Source organism: Phodopus roborovskii, unplaced genomic scaffold (assembly GCF_943737965.1).
Source record: "Phodopus roborovskii unplaced genomic scaffold, PHOROB, whole genome shotgun sequence".
NCBI lineage: Eukaryota > Metazoa > Chordata > Mammalia > Rodentia > Cricetidae > Phodopus > Phodopus roborovskii.
In genome coordinates this window covers 5143603-5160660 of record NW_026126413.1, presented here as the reverse complement: position 1 = coordinate 5160660, position 17058 = coordinate 5143603, and the positions used below count along the sequence as shown (strand labels likewise).

Genomic DNA, 17058 nt, shown 5'->3' with positions numbered 1-17058 from the left:
TCCAACCACACTTCCAACTATTGTAGTGTGGCTATGGTGTAGTCCCAAGGCATCCTGGTGTAGATGGAGGATACTGACAGCAACATTAAGAAAACTATGTAATACAAAAGTACTTAAGAGACTGAACAATACACTTTGAATGAACAGTGATCATTAAAGAAATCTGGGAGGAAATAAGAATTCTTACAGTCAAATGATAGTACAACAGATCATCCTTTGAGACACAGCCAAGGCAGTCCTAAGAGGAGAATTCATAGATATAGGGGCTCATATTTCAAAACTAGAGGCATCTCAAATAAACAACCTAACAATGTATTCAGAATTCTAGTAAGATAAGAAGCCACTCTGAAACCTAGCAGATGGCAAGAAATAACAAAAATTAAGACAAAAATTAAATAAAGATAAAAAATACACAAAAGCAAAGAGTCGTTTTTTTAAGTTAATAATATTGACAAATTTTAGCTAAACTGACAAAAAGAAGAAAAAGACCCACATAAAGGCTATATATAACAAATTTATAACCAGTATTATACAAAAATGAAAAATTACTGATATTATTTCCCCTGAAAACAGGAATGAGACAAGGATGAGCACTTTTACTTTCTTATTCAATATAATGCCCCATGTCTTAGCTATGGGATTATACAAGAAAACACACACACACACACACACACACACACACACACACACGGAACAAAAATAAGAAAGGACTATGTTAAACTAGCCCTATCTACATGTAAAAGACCCTAAAGAATCAATTAGAAAGCTTTCAGATCTAAGAAACTTTTAAAGTAAAGTTTTAGGACACAAAAATCAATAAACTAGCTTTCACATGTATGAACAGTGAACTCCCAGAGAAAGAAATCAGAAATACCTTATTCATAATAGTTTCCCCCCCTCAAAAAAACAGCTAAAATAAGCCTAAGCAAGAATGTGAAAGATTGCTACAGTGAAAACTTCAAAATATTAAAAAGGACAGAATAGAAAGTATTGGTAAAGCAAAGAATCTGTGTTCCTGATCAGCAAGTATCAGGAATTAATATTAATATCATGAAAATAGCCACACTGCCAGAAGTAGTCAATAGACTGAATGTAATTCCCACCAGGATTCTGATGTCATTCTTCACATAACGGATAGAATGGAGAGGAAACTGGGATAGGTATGTATACAATTAAAATCAATCAATAAAACTATACATCTAAGATTAAAATGGCTAGAAAATAAAGGAACATGATATGTCTGAAACACATTGTACCAGAAATGTCAATACAATCATGACTTGATCTGGAAACTCCATGTTCAATCCATAGTATAAGCTTTCCTTGGATAGGGAAGAGAATGTACATTTTTTTCAAACATACTGAACTTTTTTTTTGCTTCCTCTCCCTTACAAGAAGAGAAATAATTGGGGAAAAAAAACATACATCCTAATGTAAACTCAAATTCAAAATCATAATGAAAAAAATCATTAGTATTATCTTCAAATAATTATTTTACAATATGAAAAGTATAATTCCCATAAAATAACAGAATCCTATGATTGAAAGTGGCTTTTTAAACCATCCAAAGAAGCAACTTTGCCTGTTTTGCCATTAACCTTCCATTGAGCAGGTGCAGTGTTTGTATTTAAGGTTAGGTACAGTTCATCGTGGTTAGCAGCACAGCTTGTGTTACCTACTCAACACAATGCATTCCTCTCTATGCATCTGGAAACATCTTACATTTCATTCTTATAGCACTAAATAAAAGCCAAGCTTCATATGCCACAAGGATTAAAAACGTATCTCTAATGAATACCTAAGCAGTGCTTACCCTCAGTAAGAGACATGCTATGCTGGCTGTGCAGTCTGTTTGAAACGTAAGCAACGTGGGTACATGGTGCTACAGTAGAATTTCAATTTATAAGTGAATGTCTACATTTTTGCCTTAGAGGCAAAACCTCACATGCAGTCTAGGTTGATCATGCACTCATGGCAATCCTCCTGCCTCTGCCTCTCAAGAGATGAGATTGCAACTGTCTAAATGTCTCTTTCTTTGCTTCAAATGTCAGCTTTTTTTTTTCTTGTCTGAAAAGTCATTAAGTCTTTTTAGGATTAACTTATCCATAGTGTCTATTCTATCTGTCTTCTTCCCATTACAGGAATAATGCATTAAATATTTTAAAAGGTTAATCTTATTCAAAGTATAACATTTTCATTCCTCTATGCATACAGTTGGTGTTTTCTCTAAGTACAAATAAAATACCTGTTCAATGTGAACTGTAGACACACTGAAATTTACAAACAGCAAAACCATTCACAATCCTACCACTCAGAAATAAGTACATGGTTTTAATCTCTTTTTCACAACGTGAGTATATGTTATGAGACAAAGAGTTTATGCAATGCCATGGCTGCAATGACATATTTACATGTTTGTGCCTTCTTTCTTATATTTGTTATATTCACAGTAGCACTTAAGTAGATTTTATTTTATAGTATATCTTTTAGCATGCATACATGATTTTACCATTTACAGCATACTTTAACTGCTCTTCTATATTTGACAGATATTCCTGAAGATCTGGATACTATGTTCAGATGCAGTATGTCTTTAGAGCATCAAATTTAACCTTGGCATATAAAATGGACAATATGGTGTGCTACATGTAATCTTAACTTACATATCTATTTTAAGACTGGTGAAAATTAAGGCAATTAAAAAATAAATAATAGCTTATTCTTGATGTCACTGAGCCACAAATACTTTACATTTTCTGTTTTGTTTGTATAACAGTGTTGGATAAATGCTGTGGAACTTATCTTCAGAAAGTTTACCATGGGCAATACAAAGCGACTTCACTTAAGTTTATGGATGTTTCCACCACTGATGAGGGCACTTTTTGAGCTAAATCAATTCCAGCATTAAAACTGTGAGCCACATATATTTTGTGGATTTCAGTTTTACTTCATGAATCTTTTCACACATATTTATTCTCCACTCTATTGTATACTTTTGTTGTTTGCTTTTTGTAATTTTAGGCAATTATGCCTATTTCTGTATTTCTCAACACAGTGGCTCTAAAACATATTCCAAATACCCAGGCCTATTAATAAATAGTAAAGTTATTGTAGAGTTAGTACAGAAAAACTAAAATATATAGCCGTATAATTAGACAATATAAAGTGTAGAGGCCCAGTTCATTAAAGAGTACCTCTCACATATTCCAAATGACTAGCCAAGACCACCGAAAGGGATGTTTCACTTTCTGTTTCTACTGTGTATAATCTACTAACAAGACAAATGTTCATTATATTATAATCAACTCAAATAAAATGTTAATATATTTGTAATAGATGTCCTTACAATTAGTGACAAAAAATAGTTATTCCAATTCTGCTTTCATTAACACATAGGTAAGCTGAAAAAACATCTGTCTGTTTGAACAGGTTATACTTCTAAATAAATTAAATGCATCCTAAAACTATTATTTGAACTACTAATATGATGATTTGAAAGACCGTGTAAAGAGAAATTATTCTATGTGTGGGTAATAGTTGAATTAACATAACTTAGTGAAAGTGGATGTGGCCAGGAGATGGGGTGGAGATGCTTATACAAGAATGTGACGTTTAAGATGCATCAGTGTAAACACTGAAATTCTAGAGGATAACACCCTTGCAGTAAGCATCTTTTACTTTAGATTTCTGATTATTTCTCTACAAAAACAGTCATGACATGGTGGTTTTTAAACACCAGACTATAGTGGGATATTCACTTTGTCTCCTTCTGTGGCACTGACCACGCCCATTGGGGGGTGGAGCCAGGGGCGGAAGTGACCTGAGGAACTAGGTCTGAGGAGGAGCTGGGGAATGCTCTCTGGCTCTGGCTGTTGGGACATGGAGAGGAGGGCATCTGGTGGAACTTGCTGGTGTCCATCTGTCTAGGTTATAAGTTATTTCTCCGTGAATAAACATCTATTCGGCCTATCTGTTTATCCTGATCCTTATTAAACCGCTAAACCAGACTCCTCCCTAACTTGAGCACTCAGGAGGCTGAGGCAGGAGGATCAAGATTTGAGGTCAACCTGGGCTATTCAGTGAAATCTGTCAAAAACAAAAATTTGAACAATCTATGTAAATATAGGTTATTTCAACTTGTATTGTATTTTGTAAATTTCTTTTCTACAAATTATGAGACTTAACATGGTATCTTGTGTGTGTGTGTGTATAGTCATAGTGTCTGTGCATATGCATACTTATGCTATCACATGTGAATACGTGCATGTGAATATACATGTGAGCACATAAATATTGAGGACAGAGGCTGATGCCAGGTGTTTTTTGATCGTCCTTTACTTTATTTACTGAGGCAAACACGTGGTCTTTCTTGGAACACAGAGCTAGTCAGCTAGTCTCACTAGCCAGCTTGTCTCAATGATTCCCTTATCTCTACTTCCAAAGTATCAGAGCCACCATCAAATTCAGCTTTTAAGTGGGCATTGGGAAATCAAACTTTGTCCTCATGCTTGTCCCACAATATCTTATATAAGACAGTGAAATGGCATCAAATAAATATAATTCTAATAATCACATCATATTCTCATCATTACTTCAAAATAGTAATGCTGCCATTTCACAGTTTCCTAATTCAAGTGTTCAGGATTCTCCTTGATGTATGCAAAATACAATGATAGGAATGAAATGTTTGAAACACTATAAAGACTCTAGCAGAAGATATAAGATTTATAATTTTTATTTAAAAATGACAATTAAAAGGCTAATATCCCTATGTCAATATCTATTGTTGTTGTTGTTCGTGTGTGTGTGTGTGTGTGTGTGTGTGTGTGTGTGTGTTTGTGTTTATCTACACAGAAAAACAAGATCCCTAAATGTTGGTACTCTGCATCTCTATCCTGTTTCATGGCACATTATCTTATTCAAGAAACAGAATGCATACTCACTCTGCCACTGAAAACACTCAGGTTGCTTGACATGAGGACTGCTAAGCCAGAATCACTGGACAAACCAGTGCTGGCCTCCCCTGAAGCTCGCTTCCCTCTGGAGGTGAGCCTGCCTGCTGAAGCTTCCAGCTGTGCACCAGACACAGAGAATGCCAGCAAGATGGGTCCTTCAAAGACAGCCAGATGTTCTCCCCCCTCCCTCCCTTTTGGTGTTTTTGAGAAAGAGTCTAGTCTCTATAGCTCTGGTTGCTATGGAACTCACTCTGTACACCAGGCTGGCCGCAAACTCACAGAAATCTGCCTGCCTCTACCACCAGAATTAAAGAAGGCACTACCACTGCCTGGCTCAGCATAGTTTCAAAGAATGTAGATAAGAGAACCAAAATTCTGTTGTTACAATTGATTATGATGATTAGTGGCTGCAACTTTCTTGTTCCATGTTTAATAGTGAAAAATATAGAAATGAAAAGAATGTCAAGGAGAACTTAAAATTATCTTATTTTGGGTAGAAGTTAACTATACCTATGACTGAGAAAGTGACACACTGTTTAGCATTTAATTTCTTCTCTTACTACATACAAGTATGCACACCACTCACATCTTAAAACTAAACTGTAAGCTCTTTACAAATGAACAAGAGTACTTTATTCTTTTCAGTAAGAACTTATTATTTAAACCACATTAAAATGAAATATTTAGAAACTTAAAACTCTTGAAATAAAAAAAATGAAAGATTTATTGTTAAATATTTAGACTTAGTTCTTCAAATAAAGCTAATTACCTATTGCCATGCCATCATAGCAAGTCACAATGTATATGAATTTTATATCATAGAAAATAAAACAAAGTATGTTACAGAAAATTTCACCAAGAGAATGATCAACATTTAGGAAAATTATCTCCATAAGTCAGCCAATCATTTTCTGGAAATACGTAGACAGTAAATACTGCAGGGCTGCAAGGCATACAAGTATGGCTCCTCAAATCTATACAGGTGTGCAACTAGTCACAGACAAACCAAGTGTTTCTGTGTTCCAACAAAACTCAGAAATTCAGTCATTACAAAGGCTGGCTATGCAATTTTCAAGTAGATACATGTTAATGGAAACACCAGTAAGTGGGGATGACAGATGATGTTATATTCTGATACTTCCAAGATCTTTTGAAAAACTTTAAGTAGCACATCGCCTTACCTGATTAGGTATCCTCAGTGGGGGCCTTGGGCCTCCAGGGTACCGAGGTGACATAAAAGGCTAGTGAAGACAAACAAACAAACCAAAAGTCAGAACACTGGAAAATAAATCTAAAAACAAACTACTTGTAAAATCAGAATTAATACAAATCATACAGTAATTCATTTTCTTATATGACTTCTAAGGAAGGTATCATCCTGTTTTTTATTTTGTAGGATATCTGGAAATATTTCAAAGGAAATGTGAAAACAAAGATGATTAACTACAGCAATTAAATATATAAATTTCTAAAATAATAATGCCCAATTGCCAAAGGCAAGTTAAAGAACCAATAACTATTTGAAGAGGAGGTTTGCTGTTTATTGCTCCATACAAGATAAGTTCTGAATGTATACTTTTAAGTAAATAAAGTTATTAGCAGTTTTCATTAAAAATTTTAAAGTTTTCAAACTTTATCTCTCCATAAGACTGCAAAGAACTTTGTTTTATAAGGGTCATCTATAGTCAAAAATACATCATCAGCTTTTTCCCATTAAGAGCTTGTTAGAAGATTAACTATAAACTTTGAAGGTAAAACTCCTTTCCATATTTTGATTGTAGTATATTTTGAACTAAATACATTTAAACAAAATGTGAACAGTATTCTTTTAAAAGTCATGTTAATTTATGTTGGATGAAACCAAAGTTCCTCTAAGTTGGGTTAAATCTAAGTATCTGGGTGTGTCAGTCAGTACCTATAGGTAAGTGTCCAATACTTGACTACTTAAGACTTAGGTTGCTCATTTCTAGGAGGTCATTAAATTATTCAACATTTCTATTTTATTAAACTTTTAAATAACTAGCAGAATAAATTAAATTTTTCTGATTTATATATTAATATAGTTACTTAAATAACAATATTCTTTACATACAAAATAAGCACTAAATGTTAATTGAAATATCAAGAAGAGTTTAATGTACACCGAGAATCAATTTTACAATATCAAGTTTACAACATTTTACATAATTGAATCCTGCATTTATATCTTTCATATAAGAAATCTGATCTGGGACAATAAAATCTCAAGAAACTTCTGCCATGCAGATTTGTTTTGAAGATCCCAACAAAATGAAGTTTACAATGAACAGGCAGCTGGCTTTTGCTCTTTCTGGTCTTGTGTGTTATTGTGCTCCCAGGAGTCCATTTTATTGGGCAGAAGCAGTAATAGAGTTACCTCCAGCTGCTAGAACTTAAGTAGACTTTCCTATTTTAACAAAGTTGATTATAAAAAGGTTTAACTTGCGTGGATGTGCTTTTCACCGGAGAAGCTATTTTAAAGTGACTTGAGAAGTAACTAATATTGCCAGCTAGAAGCTTATTCCAATATCCAGGCTTTGTTCTTTTCTTTCTTTCCTAAATCATCCAGTTTTACTTACACAATGACAATTTTCAAATATGGATTCTCTTCTCAATTTACTAATTAGGTACTGTGTTAATAGTTTTACAATAGTTGCCTTTCTTTACAAAGTGATGTTTCATGATATGGTCACAAATTCAAGGCATAACATTTGCTTATTGAAATATGGAGAAATAAATGTAGTTTACTAGTAATTCCTACCTACTATAAAATCAGTTGGAAGTGGAGTACAGGTCAAAATAATGTGAAAAATACCACGAAACACCAAATGTTGTGATAAATAACTATTTAGTGCCTTATTTGAGACAGCACTTGGGACTGATATGCTCACCTAATGTGAAAAGATGCTATGGTGTACAATTCTACCTGTCTTACAGAAGTTACCCAAGGCTGCTATGAGGGAGTGTCACTAATGTGATGGTTAAAGACATACAGGTCCCTGTAAAATAATATCGGGAGATACAGATTCTGGTTTAGACAGTTGATTTCCTCATATGCTTTCCTCCAGAAAAAAATCACTTTGGGTTTTGGTAAAGGCTGGAAGGACAGGAGAGAGAGGGAGAGGGAAGGAAGAGAGGCAGGTGGAAGAAGCCACAAATCCAAGTATCATCACAAAGCATACAGCCACACACACACACACACACACACACACACACAAAAAAAAAAAAAAAAAAAAAAAGAAAGAAAGAAAGGAAAAGAAAATAATATCTTGCTCATTAGTTTCTTAGAACTATTTCTACCTAAATTATAAAGAATGCTTTGGTAAAAATATTATTTAAAAAATTAGTGTTGGTATAAATTCAAAATGTTCAGACCAATCCTAACTCTAATGTACGTGGATAGCCAACCAAGTCTTCACTATCTAATAAGTTAGCTTGTGTAAACACAGCGTTAGAGTACCAAGTTGTTTGCACTGGATCCGCGAGAGAATTCTATACTGGCAACCTTACTTGACCATTAGGAAGTCAATTTAAAAATCAGCTCTGGTAAAATACTGATTTAGGCCAGAAACTATCCACCAATAACACGAGTTACACATGTTTGTAGATATGTTGGTACACTGTGCATTCTTAATTTAGGACAAACATGATCTTCAAAGATTCTTTAGCCCTGCAAATAACCTTATTCTTTATATTTGAGGCAGTCTGTTTTGTTTCATTTTGGTTTTTGATTTAAGTAGGGCATCAAATCCCTGGGAAAAGTTATTTATAATGTATGTGGAAAAAAAAATCTGTGTGAGAGTCAAGATCTTGGTATTTGCAGACTAACTACAAGAGCTAGTATTTGTAGACTAACTAATTAGTAAGGTAGCCTTGGGCTATAAGCTCTGGGGGCTGCAGTTTTCTTAATCTTAAAAAGAAGACGTTGGAACAGATGGTTTTTAAAATTCTTTACAAAACAAGGGATTCACGATTCTTGGATAAGTCCCTTCTGCTTTGCCTTTAAACACAAAGATTAGCACACTGTACTGTGTATGAGTGGGGAGGGGTGAGGGAAAAGGCATTCGATTCTAAGCCACAAGACATCCTTCTCAAGCAGTTGGAGAAAATGACTGAGTTTTTCAGAGTGGAAGAAAACAAACAACCAAAAAACAAAAACAAAACTGTGGTTAAGGAGAAAATACTCTGACAGTGGTGTTCACTGTTATGTGCCATTAAAGGTCAGCTGAGGCACAAAAGAGAAGTGCCCACTAATGTGAGTTCTCAGTGATGAGACCCCTTCCTTTGGCAAGTAACTCACTGAGCACTCACAGGGCACAGGTCCTAGGCGGTTGGTTTGCCGGTGAACAAAGCAGACAAAGCTCTTTCCTTGGTGCTCTTCAAGGCTCACAAGGTTATTATCAATCTGAGAAATAATTTTTTCTGGAAAAATGTTCTGTGCTTCAGTCCTCTAATTTGGAACAGAGAGAATGTTCTCTTTACCAAATGTCAAGTACCAATGAATGCTCAAAAAAAAAAAAAAAAAGGAATACTTTACTCTGTCTTCCCTGGAAGCCGTATTGCATCATCCTTACTTGAAGATGCAGCTGTAAGCTGTAAATGACTTTCCAGTTTCCCATCTCAACTGATCCACCTGAATGGGATGAAGTTCTTCACAACACATGATGATCTGGCTTGCATTCCAATGGGGAAACTAAGGCAAAGTTCTTTCTGCATGTTCCCATTATCAACACGTGCTTTGGGTGTTTGTGTTGCCACGGAATTCCTATGATGAAACCAGAATCCCCAGTGCAAAACTATTTGAAGATGGACCTGTGGGGAGTCTTTCTGGGAGTGGAGCTTTCTGGAATAGTCTGCTGTCTTAAAAAAGCCTCACAGAGAGATGATTGCTGTCCTGCATCCTTGTGAGCAAATGGCTGTCTGCATTAAGAAGGGAACAGAACACAAGGCTATGTGGAGTTTTGGGTTTGGGGTGGGTGTTTCCTTTTTCGAGAAGGACATCATATAGCTCAGACTAGCCTCAAGCTTGCTATGGAGCTGAGGATGCCTATGAATTTAGGATTCTCCTACCTTCATCCCCTGGGTGCTGGGATGTAGATGTGCCACCATGCCAGGCTAATTGGGTGCTAGTAGATGACACTCACTTTATGTACTCAGGCTGCAAAACACTCTACTAATGAAGCTGTATCCTCAGAGCAGATTCTTGATCTTAAATGTTCTTGGCATCAGGACTCTGAGAACTACATCTGTCACTTAAATCACCTCGTCTATAGTATTTTCATTATAATAGCCCAAACTAACTAAACAGAAAAGAAATGGGCTAAAGGAAAGTGGGAAGAATACAAATGTATGTATTAGACAATCAGTAACTGTGTGATGACAGAATAGAAGGATGATGATACCTAACAGGAACATAAGCTCATTGCCACCAGTCTTTTATAGAATAAAACTGTGTCACTTAGGATCATAATTTATATAAGAATAAATGTCATTAAGTTTTAATGGATTAGTATTTTCTTTCTATCAAGAGTTATTTAGAATTTTAAACTGCTTTTCTAAAAGGAAGATTATCATATATTTATCATTTCTGTTACTTTTATAATAAAAATATGGCCTATATCATCTTTTTGAATATACTTTTTTGATACATTTTAAAGCAGGAGGTTTGCTTGTTTAGAATTCATTACATCAACCTCTTTATGTAAAAAGAAAACCAAAGATCAAATTTTTAATTGTCATTTTAGTTTTCCTACCTCTGACTGCTACCAGAACATGATAGCATATACCATGCTTCAGTCTTAGGACCAACCAGACACAAACAAAATGCCTGCCCAAGCCTTTCCTCACAGGCCCGCCAGCAACTGTGTGACCATTCACTTAATGTGGAGTTCTTTCCCCAGCTACCACTCAAACATGAAAAGTTGAAAAGGCAGTGGTATTTTCAGTAAGCAAGTTAATTTGCATATATAACCCTAATTAGCATGTGGTCTTGGTTCATCAGACCAAAAGACATGCCATAATTGAAATAAAAGTATTTAACAAGCTCTTCCTCTTATGCTTAAACATTTCGAATAGAGTTTGGATGCTATATAAACTTGGGGCATGTTTATTTTTGTTTTCAGATAAATGATGACAGAGAACAAAACACAGGTGGAGAGTGTGATAAATGTGCATGGTATGATTAGAAGAGTGTTATCATTATAATAAAACTTCTCATTAACACATGATAATTTATGCGTTCTCTAGGAAAAAAAAGCAAGTGCTTTCCAGGGAGGAGATACAGAAGAAAGGTCAGCAAATTCCTGGCTGGCTCCTCAAGTCACTGAGTCATGATCAGCATGAATGGAGGACCCACAACTAAATGAAGGTGTAACAAAGCTTGGCTGCTTCCTATAAAATCTCCCCTGGTCAATTTACTTGTCTTGTTAAAATACGTACGAACCAACTGATACTGTAAAGAGTAAACCACCCCACCGGCAGAGGATATGAGCTTAGTGAGAAGATACCTACAAAGTACGTCCTGATGGAAAAAACAAACTTTCCTAAATAAGATAAATTACTATCTTCTCAAGAGCCCAGCAGAACAAGAACTAAGAGATAATCATAATATCCGTAATAACTATACATAAAAGGGTTATGATACAGTTGACTAAACAAAGGCCTTTTGTTTTCCACTACTGTTTCTGGGTTTTTTGCAATTAGTTCTGAAGTGGCAGGTTTTAAAATAACGACCAGTCATCAGAAAAACCAACAACTCTGAACAGCAGCTCGTCTTATCTAGTGTCCTGCTTATAAATGTGATCCTAATATTTTTACAGTGAGACATTTCATTGTAATCCATTTTACTTTTGTGTATGTGCGTATTTGTTTATTTGTGTGTGTGCACGTGTATGGAAGCCAGTGGAAAAAGAGCTGCCTGCTCTTTTTCAGCAAGGGTCTCTCACTAGCCTGGAACTCACCACACACACACAAGGCTGCAGCAAGCCCCAAGGTTCCACCTGCTCCCCTTCCCCAGTGCTGGGACACAGATGTGAGCATTACACTCAGCTGCTTGTCACATGGGTTCTGGGCATTGAACTCATTGAACTGAGCCATCTCTTCAGCCCCTAGAACATATTTCCAAAGCTTCAAAGTCTTGAGTATGATCTTAGAAACTTGTTTTCAACAATACATTTTCTTTCCATCAATACTCAACTCTTCAGTATGAATATTAAATATTCTGTCTTCTTTAAATATAGCCTTTAGCTAAAAGAAAAAGACTATTTTTTTTAAAAAAAATGTAGTTTAGCTACAACATTTAGATAAAAATGTGAGGTGAAAAATGAAACATGCTCTGAAAAAACACATGAATTATCTTCAATATCTTTATCAATTATATAATGATTAAATGTCTCTATGTCTTGGTCTCGAGGAGCCATACTTAGCGCAGTTTTACTCTTTTCTCTAATTTTGCCAATGTACTGTATTATGTAGATCCTGAGTCCAGCATCATTCTATGACAAGATTATACAAGAATCTATAAAACATACTTTTAGAAAATGAAATATCTGTCAGGATATAATTATTCATATTGCTATCACTATATCCAAAATATATTCACTACAAGGTTTAACCAAAGGACAAATACTCTTAAAAACAAAATACTATTTTTGTTACTGTATATCTACTTTGTTAAAGTCTCTTCATATGATCTTCTCTATGTAGATTTCTACTCTATAATTTACTTACAAGTAAATTCTTATTAAACTTATGTTAATTCTTTTGAAGTTATATGCTACCAATAATAAATACTATTCTGGAATCTTACTTTAAAAATCATTAGTGTAGTGTGACTTCCTTATTTTATCCTAGTCACACTTTATATATAAATGTTTACATATTTTTATAATTCCATTAGATGCTTGAATTTTCTTTAGAAAAGCGATAATACATAAGTTAAATATAAATGAATATAAAGATCTTTTACAATTTGCTCATCTTAATTTACTTAGTTTCTTTTCTGTTTTTCATGAACATCTCCTTCAGACACCACTGACACCCCAGTGAATAAGATACTCTTGATTAACACATTTTAATTCCAACTAGTACTAAACTGATTTAGCTCACAAATGACATACTTGTGATGGCATATTCTGCTGATCAGCATAAGTATGTAGTTTATCTTCCATGCATCTTAGACATTCTATCATCAACACTTAATTAAAATAACTGTAAAGTAATAACAGATTGAGTTTCTTTGATGTGTTTTTGGCAAGCTAATCCCATACAGCAGCTACAAGCGGGATGATTGTTTATGGATTTATTCTAAACATCAAAAATGGTCACTTACATTATGGGCCTTTTCAAGAAGACGAGAGTGCTTCTCAAGCTCATACTACCATACAATCACTGCATGTTGGTGTGTACCACAGGCTTCTGGACTGTGGATGAGCACTGGGCTGTGTGTTGGTTTAATAACTGGTCTAACAGTGATAATTGAACAACATTCTGTAAAAGATAGTTCTTTACTTAAGTCGATTTACATCCATAAACACACACATGCTTAATTTGGTGTGTGGTGACAACAGACTGGTCATCTTCAGTAAATGTCTGATTATGAAAATGAATATCTGAGGATGAGAAGCTTAGAGTAGAGGACTAGGGTGATTCAATTTAAAGCTAGGATTTTCAGGTGAGTGAGTGGAGCTAGAAACAGTTGTCCAAATAAAAAATCTGAATGTGGTCTCTTGTAAGTAGACTTTAGCTTTTAAGCTTTAGATACATGTTTCAATTTGAGTAACAACAGAAGTTAGGTAGCTAACAAGGGAGTAGGGAGAGAAGGGGAATCTCCCTAGGAAGGGGAATAGTGTTATAAAGAGATAAAAGGGGAAATTGAGATGATTCACTAGGGAAAGGAGGACCGGGGAGGAGTGGGGAGGCTAAATATAATGATAGAAATATACTGTAAATATTTTTAAAAGCTAAAGTTAAAGCAATACTTTCAACTGTTCCTTAAAGAATACAAATCCATTTTTTTTGGTGCATTGTATGATATATATTTTCATGTAAAATTGCTCTAGGTGACTGTGTTGAAGACATGTCCTCCACCTTATTCAGCTATCATTGCAAAATTAACTTAAAACGCTGTATTTTATTATCTTTCTGGTTATCTTGATGATGTCTTGTGACATTTCTACTGATTTAGCAGTGCTCCTTTGAACTGTTCATGCAGAGAAATTACCTTATTTGTTTAAGAAACTGACCCAGATAGAGCTGAGGGGTTGAATGCTTGTCTAGCAAGCCTAAGGCTGTGAGTTCCAGCCCCAGAATGAAACAAAACACATGAGATAAGCATGATGGTGCACACCTGCAATCCCAGCACTCTGCAGGCTGAGGCAGGGGATTTATGCTACTTTCAGGTCAGCCTGGGGTATATGGCATTTTAGAGGCCAGATTAGGCAACATAGTGAAATCCTGTTTCAAAATAAAAAGTAAAACAAGGACTAGAGATATAGCTCACTGTGAGATTCTTCTAGCTGCCACACAGGAGGCTTCGGATTCAATCCCTATCAATAAAGGAGAGAAGGAGAGCAGGAAGAGCAAGGAGGGAAAGAGAGGGCGGGGAATCCTACAAGAAGTATAATACAAGTGTCCAGGAACACGCAAGAACTTGTTTTGGGATTCTGGCGGGGAGTGTGTCACGATGAATCTATACCCTTTTTTAATGGATTTCTAGAAGAAAGTTGCAAGTAGTTTGAATTTTGCATGAAGCAGGGAAGAGATGGAGATGGGGAAACTGCTGAACAGGTACTGAGGTGCAGCTGAGAAGGGAAAGCATGTCTAGGGTTGTAGAGCAGACTGCACGTTAGAGCACACAGGCATCACAAAAGCTCCGTGGCAGCATCTGAACCCTTTCACCATGAAGAAATGATGAATCTCTATATAGCTATTTCCCCTAATTTAAAACTTACATAAGATAATAATATAAATATGAGTTACCTTATATTAATATATTACCTTATATTAAGTTAAATATATTTATATTGATTACATTAATATAACATAGTTATATTGATGACAGCTATTAATATAAGATAGTACCTTATATTATTATAGGTTTAATATAAAATATTATATTCATAAAAACACTATTAGTAAATTATCTTGTATTAATACAAATATAAGTTATCTTATAAAATAAGTATAATCAGTATTTGTGTCAGTTTTAAAATTTTACTCATATATACGCTGGAAATTTGAAAAATGAAAGAAGGAAGGAAGGAAGGGAGGAAGGAAGGAAGGAAGGAAGGATGGAAGGAAGGAAGGGTGAGCAAGCCAGGATTAGTTGCAAACCTGCAATAGCAGTTCTAAGTGGCTGAGGAAAGAGGCCTGTTGCAAGTTCAAGCGTAAGTAACATATTTGACCCTATTCTGAAAAAGAAAAGGAGATTGTGGGCATCACGAGACTCAATACATACTGCCATTGGCTCTCCCATCGTTTTCCAATTACAGTTTACAAGATTTTATGTTTAAAAACAGAACAACAACCATAAGACTAAAAGTTATAGTCCTTCAAGTTGATGCCTTGACTTTTAGGACAGCATACTGGTCCCAGATGGTCAGGCAGACTATCAAGGAGCCACTTAGATAAACAAGTGGATTTCTAACAGAGACATTTCCTTCTTTTGCTCCTTGTCCATACAGGAAATGCTGCAGGGCTTTTAGTTTTCCCAACTGTAGGTTTTAAAAAGCGTTTTTAGTTGCTCAAGCCGAGAACTTTTACTTTGTTCCCTAGCTGAGACCAGAAAGACAATCACCGGGACTGGAGGGCAAAACTGTCAAGCCCACGGCCATGAGCACCCTCCATTTTTAGTTGCCTCTATTTCTGCCCTGGAGAAGGCCGTGTTCCATCGGCCATGCTCAAACTGTCTGTTCCTTAACATTCAAAATGACATTTTTTTTTTTTGGTAAACAAGCAGCATCCCCTGCTCCCACTATCCAAATCTGGTGCATTTAACTCTGGGAAATACTATTTTCTATCCTCTGAATTTTAAAACTCTCTGTGTGCATGTGTGTACACACACATACACCATCGATGCTGTGTTTTACTGTTAATTACATTTGGTACTTACAGTGCCCCACTCCACAAAACTAAGAAATGATACAATGAACTTCTGGCTCACTAAGATTTAAGGGGACACCTACAACTTGTGGAGAGTGGGAAAAGGGTGTCCCTAGAATTACAATTCCAAAGACTTATTTCTGAAACAGCACCAGGAAAAGAGGAATGACAGATCACTGGAAGGAAGGGCGGTGGCAAGGTCAGTGACCAGATGAGAGCAGGAAAGCCCTGACACAGCATGCAGACTGCCAGGTGGGACAGCAGGCGTTCCTAGAGACTACACGACGAAGGCACCCTCCAAACGGACTTCCTCACACGAAGGCACCCTCCAAACGGACTTACTCACAGAAGTCAACTAAATAAATATTTACCTCCAAAAAATTTAACTCAGGGCTTGTGAAAATGTTTTTTTCTTTACAGATGCAAGAATCGGAGTGAGTAACTATTTTTCTCATGTTTGATTCTTTGTCTTTAAAGTATTGACAATATTGTTATACTCTGAGTCCCCCATTCAGTTGGTTTATATCATTTACATTGAGCCTTTTCTAGTCAGTAAGAACACTGTGGAGAAATAGGAACGGTCAGACTATTTCCTTTCCTTTCTCTCCTCCCTCCCCCCCCCTTCCCTCTTTTTTTTTTTTTGCTTTTGCTTCATCAAAGCACCAGGGCAGCTTGCTAACAGTGCCTTTTGGTTAAAGGCAGAACCTTTTGGAAAACAGATCTCTACCATGGAGACATCAGTACACTGCCACTAGATGGCAAAGCAGCTTTCCCATTGCTGCCCTAGTCCTGTAATGGAACTAACAGTCCTGTGGCATTGTGTCTTCTAGTGCAGCAGCGTTCTAGTCAACTTAGATGGGAAAATATGGATGAGTACCTTGTCCTGAAACTAAATTACTTATACACTTAGTCCAATATGTATTTATAACCTTAATCGTACCAAGATCTTTCTTTTACTTCCTAACATCAATATATTATTAGTTTT

At 35.7% G+C, this 17058-nt stretch overlaps 1 protein-coding gene across 5 annotated transcripts in view; it reads right to left on the bottom strand.

Annotated features, from left to right (window-relative positions):
- The window catches only part of Ssbp2 (single stranded DNA binding protein 2), a 226816-nt gene that overhangs the window by 40274 nt on the left and 169484 nt on the right, over positions 1-17058 (bottom strand). For all 5 annotated transcript variants that reach the window (XM_051182957.1, XM_051182956.1, XM_051182958.1 and 2 more), the window contains one exon: positions 6137-6196. In XM_051182957.1, the coding sequence (XP_051038914.1) occupies positions 6137-6196 (60 nt within the window). The remainder of the gene's footprint in view (positions 1-6136; positions 6197-17058) is intronic.